Source organism: Plectropomus leopardus, chromosome 2 (genome assembly GCF_008729295.1).
Source record: "Plectropomus leopardus isolate mb chromosome 2, YSFRI_Pleo_2.0, whole genome shotgun sequence".
NCBI classification, from domain to species: Eukaryota; Metazoa; Chordata; class Actinopteri; order Perciformes; family Serranidae; genus Plectropomus; species Plectropomus leopardus.
Window position 1 is genome coordinate 29,281,265 of NC_056464.1, and position 16,613 is coordinate 29,297,877.

The 16,613-nt window shown below is 38.1% G+C and overlaps 1 protein-coding gene across 2 annotated transcripts in view; it reads left to right on the forward strand.

The window, feature by feature from the left end:
• The first annotated feature begins 2,278 nt into the window (after positions 1-2,278).
• The window catches only part of LOC121958673 (voltage-dependent calcium channel subunit alpha-2/delta-2-like), a 62,444-nt gene continuing 48,109 nt past the window's right edge, over positions 2,279-16,613 (forward strand). Inside the window, exon 1 of one of the 2 annotated variants that reach the window (XM_042507761.1) lies at positions 2,279-2,669. In XM_042507761.1, the coding sequence (XP_042363695.1) occupies positions 2,554-2,669 (116 nt within the window). In that variant the 5' untranslated portion in view covers positions 2,279-2,553. Of the gene's footprint in view, positions 2,670-12,768; positions 12,854-16,613 lie in introns of those variants that run through there. The other variant, XM_042507769.1, reaches the window with a different exon arrangement.

Here is a 16,613-nt window from a genome sequence, read left to right on the forward strand (position 1 = left end):
TAGCAGCTTCAACAAGCCTTTTGACAGCAGATGTTTTGACATAGGAGGAAAGCAAAAATGTAACATTAATCCAAATCCAAATTTATTTACAAAGCACATTTAAAAACAACAACAGTTGACCAAAGTGCTGTACAATCCCAAAATAACAAATTTGAAAAACAAAACAAAAACAACAACACAAAAAATAATAATAATAAAAACACAGAGAAAAAAAACCCCTCAAGGCCGTGTAATCAGTGCAGTAGGATCACAATAGCTTAAAAGACAAAAGGACAATAATATATAAAAGCTACACTCATACTGAGTTAAAAGCCAGGGAATAAAAATGTGATTTAAGGTGGGATTTAACAACAGGCATTGTAGGGGCCAGCCTAACATGTAGAGGCAACTCGTTTTGGGGCTATAACTGAAAAGGCGGGGAGACAGTGAAGGGAGGCCAGAACGGGGGAAATATGCTCACTCTTTTGTTCCTGTTAAAAGTCGAGCTGCAGTTTTCTGGACCAACTGTAAGCGTGAAAGGGAGGCCTTCAGCTAACACAAAAAAAAAGCATTGCAGTAGTCCAGACAGATGAGATAAAGACATGTATAACTTTCAGAATCACTAAAAGATATAAAAGGACCTTACTTAACAGCCTCAGCTGGTAAAACCTGTTTTCATAACCAAGTTTATCTATCTAATTTGAAATCACATTATGATAACAGCATTCAGCTTCAGGTGTCCCAGTTTCATGTTGTTTCGTGTTGTGCATACGGGCTCTCTGGCTTACTGGGACGCCCGCAGAGGCATCATTAATGCAGCTGTGGTGGTCAAAATGACCCAAATTCATGCTACAGACTTATTCTATACAGTACCACTGATTTTTGTAGCAAAATGTACTGTATTATTTAATAAAAACAGGAAATGATCACTAAATGCATCACCTGGCTTCAATGTCACTGCCAATTAAACTTAAAGGTACAGTTCACGTTAGAGTCAAAAATATGTTTTTTTTCTTCTCTTAACTTTACTGCCATTATCAAGGTTGTTTTGGTTTGAGTGGCAGAGTGTTGGAGATATCGGCCGTAGAGATGTCTGCCCTAATAGAACAACGTGGCGCTCAGTTTATGGTGCTCAAAAAGAGCTCTTTTTGCGGGTATAAAATACCAGGATTTACTGGTCCATAAGGCATGCGCACTAGAGATTTGCGGAGGCCAATGGTACCCGAGCAGGTAACTTCCACTGACAGATCAATTTTAATTTTGCAGCTCTTTAGACTTTCCAAATTGTTGTCAAACTGGATAGCGTAAATCTAGATAGTGAAATTAGTTGTGTCTTGGAGATTTTGACGCATACACAAAATTATTCACTGATTTACCATTGTCTCTTTCCTGATGTTTGTCAATGTGGAAGAGTCTTTCTGGGTCAGTGGGCATCACGTGACCTGGACGGTGTAATTCCACTTTTGGCCACTATGTAAAATTTTACTTCCTGGGGAGCTTGGTTACACTGTGATGTCACCAAGTTACAGAAGTAAACACTGAAAGTCAAACAGCTGTTTCAGGCAGCTAAGGAGCAGTGCCTTCTGAGGAAGAGAGAGCTCCCTTTGGCTTGAACTTTGGACTGTACCACTTAGGAGACCTTGTACAAGCACAAAAATGCTATACCAGGGTTGTAAATTGTAAGCGCTTTCCTTAATTAATCTGTAAATTAAGGATCAATGAATCGTTATTTGGAAAAAAAAAACTTTGATTATTTCAAACAATACCAAATGTGTTGTACCCTCTAAGCTCACAGCAACACATTTCATATATTTTGACAGCATTTCAGCCTATCGATTGATTGATTAAATGTTACGTGTTCGATTAAATTGTTAACGACAGATTAATCAATCATCAATTAATTGTTATCATCCATATACTATACAAACAATAAAATAAGGTGAAAACAACAAAAGCATAATAGGTTTCCTTAAATGAAAATGCGGAAATGACACTTGTCAAATTTGGCTGTATGAACTCAAATGACTTTGACACCCCTGATTTATTACTTTAGCTGTTGCATCCTCCAGCACATCACACAGGAGAAGAGCGGTCAGTCTAGTATTAAAAAAAAAACAACTAAATTTATGCCGATGACAAATCCCACGTGGCTCTGCAGAGATAAATAAAGCCCAAACTAGATTCTTCTTCTGCTCCTCTGTTGCCTGGTGAGCGTGAACGCGCCTGGCTCCACGCGCTGCTGAAGAGAGAGAGAGAGAGAGAGGTGTCGTGGACGCGCGGGGCTGTGTGTTGGTGTTGGTGGTGTTGGTGTTGGTGGTGTATATGTGGGAGCAGGAGGAGAGACTCTGCAGTGTCTTGGCAGCTGCATTAGTGCATCTCCCACCGTCCGCGATGCCTCCGCGGCCAATGCCTGCCTCCTCCTCCGCGTCCACTTGATAACAGAAACCGAGAACATGAACTCGTCGGGAAACTAAACCTCGGACGTCCACACCAGCTAGCTGTATCCCCCCCGGAGACGATCCGGAGCGCTTCATTCACGCACAGAAACCCCGTGACGAGAATTGTTAATGGAAAATGGCGATAGGCAAAAGGTCTTGCAGCATCGTCTGCTTGGTATCTATCCAGATTATCTTGATTTTCAGCGCATCGTGGCCTGGAGCGGCGGCTCTCACGTTCCCGCAGCAGTACACGTAAGTAACCCTGATTGAAAACATACCGGGGGCTCGTGATGGTGGGGAGACAACTTTAGGGCTTGTCCACTCTGCTTTGCTGTCAGGAGATACTTAAGCCAGCCTGTTTTTATTTTTCTGCTGTTATATAATTTGACAGTGTTGGCGATTGCATCAATGTAAACGCTCAGTGCTGTGTAAGGTGTAGTCTACAGTATGACGGGGCATACATGGGAAAGCATAACATTTACATTTAATTAGATATGGACAATCACATTTCTGTGTCTCAGTTAAACAGAAAACCAATTTAAACAATAAATAAAATTGGACTTTATATCAGATGAAGTGTGCAACATTTGGACAATAATTTACCCATTACATTAACATAAAATGAATTATAGCCTTAATTTTTAAATTCTGGTTTAAAAATGATAGCAAGGATGGAAAGATGTTTCCATTGTGACCCTTTAAAACCTGAACAACTTAAAAGCAATAAGCAACTTAACAAGAAATTAGTAATAAGTTACATGAAAATTTCCTGAAAATAAGTAAAAACAAACACTAAAAACCAACAGAGACAAGGAAATGACCTATAGAGAGCACAAAAATATTTTCTTCCATGACAAATTTTAAAATATATGATCATTTTTAGTTGTCTGAACACTGAAAACTATAAACCTATTTGCATTTCACCTCACATGATGTGTCTTATTGATGCCAAATACTTTGTTTTTAATATGGTTTGAAAATGTTAGTGAGGATGGATAAATGTTTTGATCGTGACATTTGACCCTTAAGGACCTGAGCAAATCAAAAGCAATGAGCAGCTTTACCAGAAATGGCACAAAAATTAAATATGTAGAAGGTTCAAAGAAAATTAGCTAAAAATAAGTAAAAACAAACCCTAAAAAGTAAAAAACAAAAAATGACACTAAGAAGGTTCTAAAAATAGGTTATTTTTTGTTGCAAAATTTTAAGCATGTAATTATAAGAAATCGAAATATATTTTCTTGACATTTTTAACTGTCTGAACATGAAAGCTGAGAGGGATTGGAGATTTTGTTAAACAAAACATGCCTTTCAAACCCACGTGCAGGTCCTGGGGTTCTGACAATATTTAAAAAACAAACAACAAAACAAAACACAACCATCTAAAGTTTAATGTACCTCCCAAAAACCAAATTAAAAAAACACAACTCCCCAGTGTTTTCAAAAACATGGAAAGAGGGTGACAAAAAACAAGAGATGGTCAAAAATTAGTAAGAAATTAGTAAAAAATATATATATTTTTAAAAGTATCCAAAAAACCCCAAAGAAAATCATCTGAAAGAAAGCTGTAAAACTATATATATTTTCTTTTTTTGTAACATAATTTTATGATTTACACACTTATATAGTTTTCTTGATATTCTTTTCCTAATTTTTTGATAATATCTTATAGGCCGATGTCAAACCAGGTGTTACATGGTTAAAAAAACATTTGAAGTGCTTCCCTCATTTGCACCCGTTCTTTTCATAAATCAGAAACAGTCTCTAATAGGTGAGCGCTGGTAGTTAAAGCAGCGAGAGGCTCATTGTATTTGACAGGCAGCATTAAGTCTTGTGAAACTGAAAGGGCTTTTTTCAGCGTTTCCCTCGCTGCTGTTGTGCACCACTACTAGATTTTTCCACGCAGGCTTTCAAGTTTCTTGAGAAATAACCTCCTGCGAAAATCAACAGTGCAGTAATAGCTTCTAGTGCATGCTCTGTAGTGCTAGTAGGCCTACCAAAGAGGGAAGGTGTTTCTTTTACTGTGAATTCCTGCTAAAGGCGACTTTAAAATGAACACTCTCTGTATTTTAATCAATCCTGTGCTTACTTTTTAATTATTAACCTTTAACCCATTGCTGTTAAGTACAGCTGGCACTTTACTTGAGACTCCAGTTATCTGGGCCCACCTCCAGGCTCTGCAATCAGGCCGCTCTGGAGGGAGGAACAGGCCAGATGGTCCACTCATCTTCGGGGCACACAGTGAGGGATTTCTGGCCAATCACAACTGGAGGTTCGATGTGTATTTACCAATTAGGAAAGGGGTCTATAAATCAGGGGGGTTGTGGGTGTGTATATGCAACTGTTTTATGATGAATTGGGTTATTTCAAGTAGGGTATATAGATGTTGCTTTCTCCACCTCCTACTCTTCCTCCTCCTCCTCCTTTCCGCTGATTTTTCTGCTGAGTGCTCTGAAACACAGCTACATAGCCCTCTGCCCTGGGTCTCTTCATGTAAGCTAAATGAAGCAGAATCGCTACGCTGAAGAACAGCATCTCTTTCCAATTAAGAATTAATACTGCAGCAGTGAGGATTTATTCCCCTTCGCCCTTTTCTCTCCCGCCCCTTCTGTCTTGACTCTGTCTGTCTCCTGCTCTCCGTCTCTGCATACCGATGGATGGATAGATACATAAATGGATGGATAGAGAGATGGACATAGAGATTATAGATGGATGGATGGAGGGAGGGACAGACGGATTGATGGAAAGGCTATAGATAGATAGAGAGACAGGTAGACAAATAGACTGATAAATGGATAGACTGAAAGACGGATAGATAGATGGAAAGATAGATGGAGAGATGTTAGATAGACAGACTGATGGATAGATGGAAAGATGGATATATAGCAACCATGTCTCCTCCATAATATCTTTATACACCACTTAACTGCTCTCCAGGTACGTCGTGGAGGAACTGTAGTTGCTGCTTTGATTAGATTCACTGATAGTGGCGTTAAACTTTACACATGGTCACGAAAAACCTGAAAAAGTCAATGAATTTCACAATCACTTTTTACAGGCCTGGAAAAGGCAGGGAGGAAGCCAAAATTATTGACAGTTTAGGAAAAGACATTGAATTTTTGACCCTTTGAAGCCTGAGCAAACTGGTTTGATTTCTTTTAAAAATGGGAAGAAGGCAATGAGCAACTTCTATGAAGAATTTACCCCCAAATTTGCAACAAATTAGTAAAATGTACAAGAAAACTACATGAATATGAGCCCAAAAATGGAAAGTAAAAATGTATCTCCTCTAATTTTTTAAACCAGACACCCCAAGCTCCATTAAAATACGTAGCTACTGGTAAGACTTTTAAATATTTTATTACTATTTTTGAAATTCTTTTTAGTTTTCAAGTTATTCTCTTCTCCAAACTATGCAGTCATTGTCTATGGGGTCCAATATTAGGGTCTATTTAATACTGCGTTTTGCCTATTGAAAGATGAGGGGACCCCCCTCCCCTTCTGGCAAGTCTTATTTTGACAAAATGACATGTAAAGGGCAAAGTGTGTCAGGCTTTTACAGGGAAGGAAAGGAAAGAAGATGATGCTTGTCCAGTATCATCGAGTCAAATCTGAAATATGACAAAGCATGTCGTGCTCTCCAGATCACTGTCAGTGGAGCGGGAGAGCCTTGTGTCTTTTGTGTTTCATAAATGTTTGATAATTATATTTGCACTGCAGTAACTCGTAAGAAACACACAAAAAATTGTTGTCATGTTCTTGATATCAGGATAATGCTCATTTAAAAGAAATCTGTTTGCCTGATGTAATCAGCTTACAGTGATCTGAATCAGAGAGCAGCAGTGGATCGTCATGCTTTGGCGTTTTTGCCTCATGACTAACCTGAGCTGATTCATTTTGTTGTCTGCTGTCGAGTAGTTTCTTGTTGATTGACTAATCAGCTTATTTACTAATTGTTTCAGCCGTTTTCATTTTTGGTTGAGTGCAAAAAATGTTTTGTAGTTCAAAGCAGTGTTCACTTTTTTCAACATTTAACCCAAACATGGTATTTTCTTCCCTTTGCTAAGAGCTTTGAGCTGCCTAAATGTCGTTGTACAGAAATACATGAAATAACTCAACGTATGTGGCAGAGAAAGCAGAACCCCAAATCTGTGTTTGTTGCCAGTAATTTGACAGCAAGACTAAGATCTCTTCTATTCTCTTTTTACATTTGAAAAAAGACCTGTTTGCTTCAATTGTTGTGAACGTCACTGCCCTCATACGTCCTTTATGTTGACATGGATACATCCAATAGATGGCACGAGAGTCAAGAGTTTCTGACAACAACAACAACAACAACAACAACAACAACATGGCAACAGTGGGGGAGGCTGTAATATTGTACCGTTTAACAGAGACAGCGTTGTTGAGGGCGGTGGTCTGTGCCCCCATGATTTGCGGTGGTACTAGTTTGTTTCGTCTGTGTCAGTAAGCTTTCAGAAATGTGCACAAATATGAAACCAACGGAGAGTATGGACAAAAGTCTCCATCTTTGTCCCTATAATTTTCTGTCCGACCCTTTTCTAAATCACAATGAAAATAAATTGATTCACACCGACAACTTTTTGTTCTTTGAATGTAAAAACATGAAAATGGAGCCCCGACAGAAGCACAGGCTTATTTTTCATATGTTAAAGCAAAAAAAAAAAATTCCTTTGAGTTTTAAAAAAAATCTGCTTTCATATAAGATTGTAACACGGATCCGCAAAAACAACTGAAAATGCTGTAGTATGCATGCCAGGCCAGTAGTTGATGCTGTCAGCTTTAATGCGTTAATTGCAATGCGATTAAGGTCCATAATTAACGCATTCATTTTTTAAAATCTGGTTAATTGCCGTCTTTAAGAGGCTGTACAGGGCTGAGTTTTAAATTTAGAGCAATGATACTGATATGTGGTACCAATCATGTCGTGTTAGCTTCTCAGTAAGGGGGCATCAACAAAGTCAATAACCTTCATCCTGTGGAGGAACATGAGTGTCTACACAAAATGCAATGTCGATCCAGCGTGTTGTTGTTGAGATATTTCAGCCTGGAACAAAGTGGTGGACACACTAACATCCATAGAGACAGGCCGCTTGTTTGTTAAAAATATGAAACGGGCAACGTTATGTGTCCTACAAAACATACTTGCCCTTCCATATTAGTCGCATATAACAGAATTTTTTAGGAGACGGCGCTTCATGGTTGGATTTATACAGTACTATAGATAGACAGATATAGTGCATCCATATAGCTGTGAACGTCTGCTCTCTCTGCTTCTTATACTCCACCTTTCGCTCTGCTGCTCCACCCTCTCAACCTCTCGCTCTCTCTGCTGTAAGTGAATATGGGTCACGTCACATACTGCTTCTCTCTATCTCATCCCAGGGGTGTGTGAGTATAGCAGGTAACAGAGTAGAGGCACAAGCGCGTTGTTCTGTACAACGGCTTCATCGCAGCACTGCGATACAGAGTTTTCTGACGTCCCACAGGGCTCGAGAGGCGAGGAAATGGAGCACACACAGTAAAAAAACTTATATTGTGCTTCAGCTGCGCTGACTCACATGGTCAGAGCTGCTCTGCATTTCTGTAGGCTACAGTCATGTAACAAACCTGATTTATTCCTACAGTAGAGTATTTACAAGACTTTTTAAGGACATTTAAAATTAATTAGTGATGCAACAAGCTTGTTGACTCTTTTTTTAACATGCAAACAAAAGCAGCTTGTTTTAAATTCTGATAGTGCAAGAAATTAAGGACCAAAGTCTTATAATATGACAGCTGCTATAAACCACATCTGCAGACCAACAAATCAAAATATGCCATAAAATTACACGGTACTGACTGACCAATGCAAAGCCGAGGTTCCCATGGTCATGAAAAATACTCACAGAATTTCACAGTCACATTTTCTAGACCTGGAAAAGTGATGGAACTAGCAATCATGGAAATTTGTCGTGTGTAATAAATTAAATTACCTTAATGAAGCATAACAGTGAATCTTTTTTCTGTAGCTGTTGATGTAATGTAATTTTGATATGCATTTGAAAGGCACATTTTCCTTAAAAATGCAGCTTGTTCTACTTTTTAAAAATTGTTGGCGTTTTTTTTTCTTTTAAAATTGTGGCATGTTTAAAGAAAATGTAAAAAATGTTTGTGTTTTTCTTTTTCATTTTTGTCAAAAATAACATGAGTTTGAAGGCATATATATATATAAAAAAAATATTGCTTAATTTTTAAAAAAGATTTTTTTTTGAATTTATATATTTATTTTTTTAAGGGAACCGTCTTGGGGTGCATGACCACCAAAAATTTCACCATTTATCATAGCCAGAAACCGTTTAAAGAGAAATAATTGTTGGTCCTGGAACACATTATTGGGGACGCCAAAATTATGTTTCAATAGAGTTTGTATTGTGTGTGTTTGATATACGCTCGGCAAGTGGGGCAAGGGAAAAAGTATATATATATATTATATATTAATATATATTAAATATATATTTATATATATCGCGGTTCAAGGATGTATATATTTTTGGTCATGGAGAAGTTTTGAAATTTTGTCGATGAAAATGTATGGGAGCCCTGGAGGTAGAATTAAATTTACTTCTGCTGCATTATCAAAACATGAGTGGTGCAGATGGGTGATGTGAGCTGAATCTTCCTTTAAAATTTTAAACCAGCCCCAGGATTTCCCAAGCATTAATGTGACATGCCTCAAAATTGGTAGCATGCAGTCAGATTGTGACAAATATTTTATGAGAACCATCTCATTCAGTGTGATATGTAATGAACCTGCAAGACTGCTGTTATCAGACACTGTGAAGGGACTTTAAAGAAGCACGAGAGACATAGAGTGAAATTGATTTGACTTGAATTTTTAAGATTTTTGTGCCTCTCAGTGAAGTTGTACGTATCTGTTTAATGTTATGGTGTTGTGTCTTTGTGAGAATCAGTCGTTGTATCCCCAAAACAAACATCTGAAAACATAATGCGATTATAGAGCGACACAACGTATAAGGCATAAAACTAGAATGAGAGTAGAGCGGACATTAAACTGTTTGCAGTGGTCATTCAACTGGTTTGAAGAAAACAACAGCAGATTGTGACATAACTCATCAGTGGGGTCGTGAAGTATGTGACACTAGTTTGAGAACCCGTTTCGGCCTCGCATACACACTGGGTCGGTGTTGTCCTTTTGTCTGGCTCTTGTTGGTGCCGCGCCAATAATCACAGTCATAATTATTAGCATCTGTGTGTCCTGACATCTGACATTAGGGACATGGATAACATCGCCAAACATGGCCAGAGATTGTGATTCTCTTACTTACTGGCAGAAATACAGAGCAGTTAACTCTTAGTGACTGTTTGGTGTATTTGGTGTAATTTTTTTTTTTTTTATCATTTTGGCTGTGTTTATGCATATAGCATACATTTTGGCAAGAATGTGTATTTTTGTTTAAACTTGTTTTTTGTTCCTACAATAAGTCCAAAATACACTGTGTAAACAAAATTGTGAGATTCATAGTTAAGTGCAATAAACTGTGCTATTGAAACCCATTCAAACTGCAATTTTTAGCCCCACAGCCATCATAAAAAAAAAAACCTACGAGTTTTTTACTCATGTTCGAAGTAATTTGTGACAAAGATAAATTAACATGCCATCCCTGAACATCCAAAACTGACAGGAGGTTACGCAGAGCATCATATTTTGATGTGAGGGGTTGTCCGATGAGTTGTTGTCAGTGAAAATGTGTTGGTGGGCATTTCATGTAGCCACCGAACAGAATGATGCAGCAGCTATACGTGTCTCACAACATTAACCCTTTGAAACTTGAGCAAATTGCCTTTATTTCTTTTAAAACCATAGGAAGAAGGCAATTAGCAACTTGAGAGGAAATATCCCAAAATTAGAAGAAATTAGGCAAAAGTGCAGGAAAAAATTCTAAAAATTAGCAAAAAAAGAAGTAAGGAGAAAAGGGAAATGTTAAAAGAATAAAAGTGAAAATAAGGCAAGAGGGAAAAAGGTGAGTTAAAAAAATGAAATTAATTGGAAAAAAATGCTTAAAAATAAGAATAACATAATTGTAACATCATTTTTGAATAAACATTCATGAGAATTATAAATATCTGGACATTCGCCCTAGCTTTTTTTAAAAGATAATTTTCTAAATCTACAATTTTCTTGCACTTTGCGTGATATATTTTGCCAAGTTTCTCATTATTTTTTTTTCACTTTTAAAAAAAAGGGTTCAAAGGGTTAACAGAAAAAAGGGTCACCACCCTGACCATCCTGCTGAGTTGACATGAAGGACAATATCAGTTCTACTCTCATTTTATTTCTATGGTATAAGATTAGACTGATTTAAATAAGAACAATTCAGAATAGAATAACAGAATAACAAGATGCTGACTCACCATTGTTCTGCGTAATAATTAAATTTGGAAATGTGTCTCTGTAGCAGGAAATAACTGCTCAGTTATTATTCTCACAATAAACATTTTCATTTGATCAGCTGAGGTGGTCTTCAGGGCTGCAGTAATCACATTAACACATTTGTCTGTGACAGATTGGAAGAAAATTAAGCCTCGTGATAACTAGATTATGTTTTTAAACGGGTTTTTTTAAACAAAAAAGTCCTGTCTGCTGCTGCTCTTTTTTTCAGATCACTCGTCACTTCTGTCTGCGGCTTCCTCGACCGCCTCGAGCTGAAAATAATTTCACTTTTAAGTAGTGCTGTGCTTGTCGTAGACACTTTGTCAGGCATTCAATCATATCTTGAGTGAGCTTTTGGAGTGATAGAAAAGAAAAATTAGCTTACATCTTAGTTTTCCACACCAGCTTTAACTTTTCTATGAGAAAGTCAAGCATGTGTACTCCTGTTGTCTATTCGTCATCATGTCTAAAAGTCCTTCGCTCACGTTCAGCTCATAATAAGATAAAAAAGCAAGGAAACAAATAATATTCAAATACAGGGTCCTTAGTGTGAAAGTCTCTGGACAGTTGAGTTGAGATTTGTGGCTCGTCCAACACGAGAAACAAGCCCAGCAAGACTTTAATCTGTGATGTTGTCTCGTAACTCTGCTGGGAGCTGTCTGACGGATAATGAATAGACTCTCGGGGCACTAACAGGATCCGGGGTGATTTTCTGGGTATTGAGATTTATTTCCTGATTCAAACTAATTTAAGTAAAAAGCTCAAATAAATGTTTAGCTCTCCACAAAGTCTTCTCTAATCCATTTGGCCAGACTGAGACGCTCGATCACGTCCAGCCAGTGAATGAAGATTGAAGCAGTGAAGTGAGGCAGGTGAACAGAAGGAGATGTGAATCTTTCTGTCTGAGTCTAGTTTTTGTCTTTAAATGCAGTGGTTCCCAACTGGTGGGTTGCATTCATTCTGAATGAGTCGCAAGTGACTCGTGACTATGTCAAGTCTGTGGAAAAGCTGCCTGTTTTTTTTTTTTTGGACCCTCCTCAAAGCTACTGTGTTTTTTTGGCCTCCCTCAGTGACTCAGGAAAAATGCATAAGGTGTTTGTCCCACAGGATGTGTTCAAGGACCATTGCAAATTTCTGCAAAAAATGTTTTTATTTTGGTGGGCCTGTGGTTTGGAAGGCATGTTTTCTTTAAAAAACCCAGAAAAAAGTTTAGAGAAAAAAAAATTACCCAAAAATTTTAGAGAAAAAAAATCGCCAAAAATGTTTAAAAATCACCTTTTCAAAAACTTTTCTAAAAAAAGCAAAACTTTTGAAAGAAAAAAAATTAAATGCCAAAAGTTTTTTTTAAAATATCCTAAAAATTAAAAAAATATATAAGTGCCAAAAATTGGTTTAAAACATTTGCACTTCATTCTTGCAATATATTTTATTTATCGTTTTTTCAGCCCACATGTTATTTACATTTTGTCAAATTTTCAAATTTCTCTTATGTGTAGACCTTGAACTAATGACTAAGGAAAAATCGGTTGTAATAAAAATGTAATACAATAAAGTCGGCACTTACCAGGCATAGGCGGACTTTACCATTAGGCCAAACAAGCATTCACCTGGAACCCCGGGTCTTTGAGGCCCCATAAAATGCCCTCCCTTTATTTATTTATTTTTGCTCATTTATTATGTTTTTTAAGAAATCCCTGCGAAAAAATAGCATCGGAATGCCTAATTCACCAGCAACTCACGTCGGAGTCTGTCTGGGCCCAACCCCCCTTCAGTTGGCACTACATGGACTATTCCATGATGCGCATCACCGTACTGCGCAGCGCTTATGCGGAAATGATTCCAGCGCGCTGAGAATCAAATCCTGTAAACACAACACGGACTGAGAGACTAGTCGAGATAAACCATGAAGCGAAGCTACGAGAGCAGTTCACAGAAAAAGAAGACGAGGGAGAAAAAACAGTTTTTAACAAACCTGCCAAAGGTATCTACCTGCTCATAGTAACGTTAGGAAAATGAAATATGTGATAGCAAGATTTGCTGAAGCCCCAATATAGTTAGGTTCGCCACTGCTGACAGGTTGTGTAGGGTTTGTGTGTGCTGCTTTAAAACTGCATTTTGGGATGAAACTTTGCTGTTTATTACCGAGAACACATTTATGCTGTTTTCCATGCTGTACTGAAAATAAGTTCATCGGAGTGAAAGATTTACAGTCAGATCGATCAGTTAAGTTTCTTTGGTCCAGACCTTTGAATGCACTCACTTCACTGAATTTTCAGTTTACTGCAAGTGAAAACAGAGTGTAATGAGTTGAAAAATCAATTTTATATCATGCTATCAGTTAAGTTATGGTGGTTTGGCTGTTTATGTGACCTGAGTTCGAGTTAAAGCTGGAGTCTGTGACTTTTACATTCTTAGTGAAAGTATGTTATGTTTGCCAGGAAAAGCTTATCTGTATTTCTCTCTAAACCAGAGTTGTGGTGTCTGGCGCGCTGGAAGTAATCTGTTTTACATCAGCCAGATTTAGAAAAAAAGGGGGGCGAGATTAATTCATTTTAGATTTGTTAAATTGTTGTTGTCTTTTTCTGTTTGGTACTACTTTTTATTTCGTTATCTAAGTGATTCATCTGTATGTGTGCGATTCTGCTGTTTTCTTCTGATGCTATGTATGTTGACACTTTAATGTAAAGACCATTGTTAAGTTTTTGGGCTGTCCATCCGTCCGGCCTATTCTCATGAATGTGAAATCTCAAGAACGCCTTAAGGGAATTTCTTCAAATTTGGCGCAAGTGTTTTCTTTGACTCAACAATGAGATGATTAGAATTTGGCAGTCAAAAGTCCATCTCATTCTCATGACTTCAGTATTTCAAGAGGGCCTAGAGGGAGTTTCCTCAAATTTGGGCCAAATATCCCCTTGGACTTCAGAATGAACTGAACTGTGTAACTTCACAACAAGAATTCATAATTATGAAAAATTTTCACACAAATGTCTAAAAGAATAAAAGAATGAAGTGATCACATTTACATCCAAAACTTCAAAGGTCACTGTGCCATCATAATGTTATGCAAAAACACTTTCCTGGCCATTACTCAATGTCATAAGTCAGGAACAGCAGGGGAGACATTTGCTCAGATACTGAATTGATTCATTCAGTCTAATCCACCTTGAAACTGTGCCGACTGTATAGATATTTTGTGCTTCTGGATGTTGTTGCTGAAGATGTTTGTGAAGCATCCATGTTTTCACAGACATGAATGTAAACTGTAAGTACAATTTGACTCATTCACGAAGGCTTACACCTGCAAGGTGGTAATTCTAGTTTTCATAAAAAGGAAGGAGAGAGTTACCATAGCGACAGAGCAGCAGCTAGGAGTATGATGGAAGCTTTGGTGGAAAATCCTCAGAAGTGTCCAAGAAAAGTTTTCAGAAGTGGATGCTCCAGATATAAAAGAAACTTGACTTTCAGAGGAAGGATAAAGGTAAAAAAAAAAGAGCTTCTGTTGACAGGGGAGATGCAGCGAGCTCACCTGAAGGCATACGTTATAAGCGCGTCGGCAGTGTTTGTATAATTACTCTCACTGCCAGAGGGGGGAGACAAAAGCTCTGCACTCCAGCTTCAAAGTCATCCGGGAACTGACCTATTTATCAAACAAATATTCCACACAGTTGTTGGAATCAGTGAAAATATTTGATAATGTTTCATTTAATTAGTCAGGTCTAAGCATTAATGTTGCCATGATGAGTCACAGCTGAAACGTGACTTATTGTAATTGGTTTTGCGAAGTGGTTAACGCTGTATTCTCCAGACACTTGTTTGCCTCTTGCATTAGATACATCCAACCTTACAGCCTCACCATTTACTTAAACTTGGCACCATTTACAAGCAATACCACTCGGCTCGGGAAAACAGTCGAATAATGTTTTCTGTGGTTCTGGAGGGAGCTTTCCAAAGTCTGAGACAATAACCCTGAAAAGTGCTGACAGCACATATATGTATGTATTATAGGTTAATAATTCAGTGCAGAGAAACACATAAAAAACACGTTAAAGCTGAGCTAGGCAAAATCTGGAAAAGGTGAAAAAAATGACTGAATTTGAAAATACACCCTCCTCCTGTAGTTCTCACCTTTTTGTCCTAAGGCCCTCCCACCAGATGACCAGGGGCACATGCATGTGCTTCATACAGTACCCCACTGTTCCCCATATATTGATCTTTTTTTAATGTAGAGTTTCACGTCACTCAGTCTTTCAGCCCTCCTTGCCTCGCTCTCTTTCTGTTTATCAGACCACAGATGAGACAAGAATTAGTTAGCCACCCCACAGTCCATCCACCTCACTCCCATCCGCTGTGGACTGCTTTCTGGGGAGGAGTGGGCAGCAGCTCTGGGGAAAGAGCATTGTTCGGCAGCTGTAGTGGCTGGAATTCGGCCAGCGCAAAATTCTCAGCAATAAGTGTTGCGCCTTAGACACACTACATGCATAAGAGGTGTGTGTGAGCAGTGCACGAGTGGCCCAGAGTCTGTTTTTTTTCATCATTATTAGTCATTTTTTAAATGTAGTTTAAAAAAATGTAATCATAGTTTCAAAGATGAAATTAAAATGTGTCCTTGTTTATATGTACACATATACACTTTGTGATTGTCAAAGCCCCTCTTCATCCCAGTACCACTTTTGCCAAATGACATAAAAATTAAATTGCAGTCCTAGCTTTAATAAACATTTTAGTGTTGGATTATATTCTTTTAGCCTCTATACAAGCTATCTATTGTTTGCTTTGTCCCACTGCCATGTGACCTGAGTCTGCGTTTGATCATTTAGAGAAAAAGCCCTCACCTCAGGCACTAAACATGAGCAGAGTCGAGTAAATCCTGGTAGCTTGTTACTCAGATGTAGCATGACTCTCAGTTTTCTGGAGGTTATTTAAATTTCCATAGCTTGGACTTGTTCTTGGTTGAATCATATCTGCAGTCTCATCAAAAGGCGAGAAAAACAACTGCTGTAAATATCTGTCTTCCTGACATTGTAAGGATGTGGTTAGCCTCTGAGGATTCACCTTGAGTTTGAGTTACACCACTTTTCCACTTGATGTTTTCCACTGTTAGTTTATGCTCTAAAAATAATGAAATTGGTTATGAAGGAAAAAGACTGTGTCTCAGAAGGACATAATAACTCCATATGCATTAAGTTAGTCCAGTGTGGTTTTATCTGCATGTTTGTTTTTTTGCAGGTCTGAATGTGAAAGTGTCCCAAAAATACATATTGTATTGAAATGCTCAGTGAGCTGCTTCTTCCTCTTGTCGTAATAGAAAACCTGTTTTGGTTTGTGTAGGCTGAGAGGGAATTAGCTGCTGGAACCACATGTGCTGCTGGTTGTTTTTGGCGTTTCTGGTGTGCAGTCGATGGTGGGTGTTGATCTCTGTGTTGGAGTTGACATTTAACAGATGCAATGGTAGGAGTGCTGATACTGCTGTCAAATACTCACCAGCTACTAAAACTTTCTCCTCATTAGTTCACTTTAAAAAATCCTGCTGGCAGTCCTCCATCACCAGCTGCAGTGGTTGTTGTCGATATCGCTGGTGTTTCTGCTGCTTACTTTGATGTATTATTTGCAACATTTCTGCACAGTTTCACAGACCCTGTGTGGAGACTCTCTCTAGCTCCTGTTGTTCATTTTCTTGTATGCTTTTATTTTTTTCAAAATACTGTGATATTGTTGAAACAAAATCAATAGGATGAAATGTG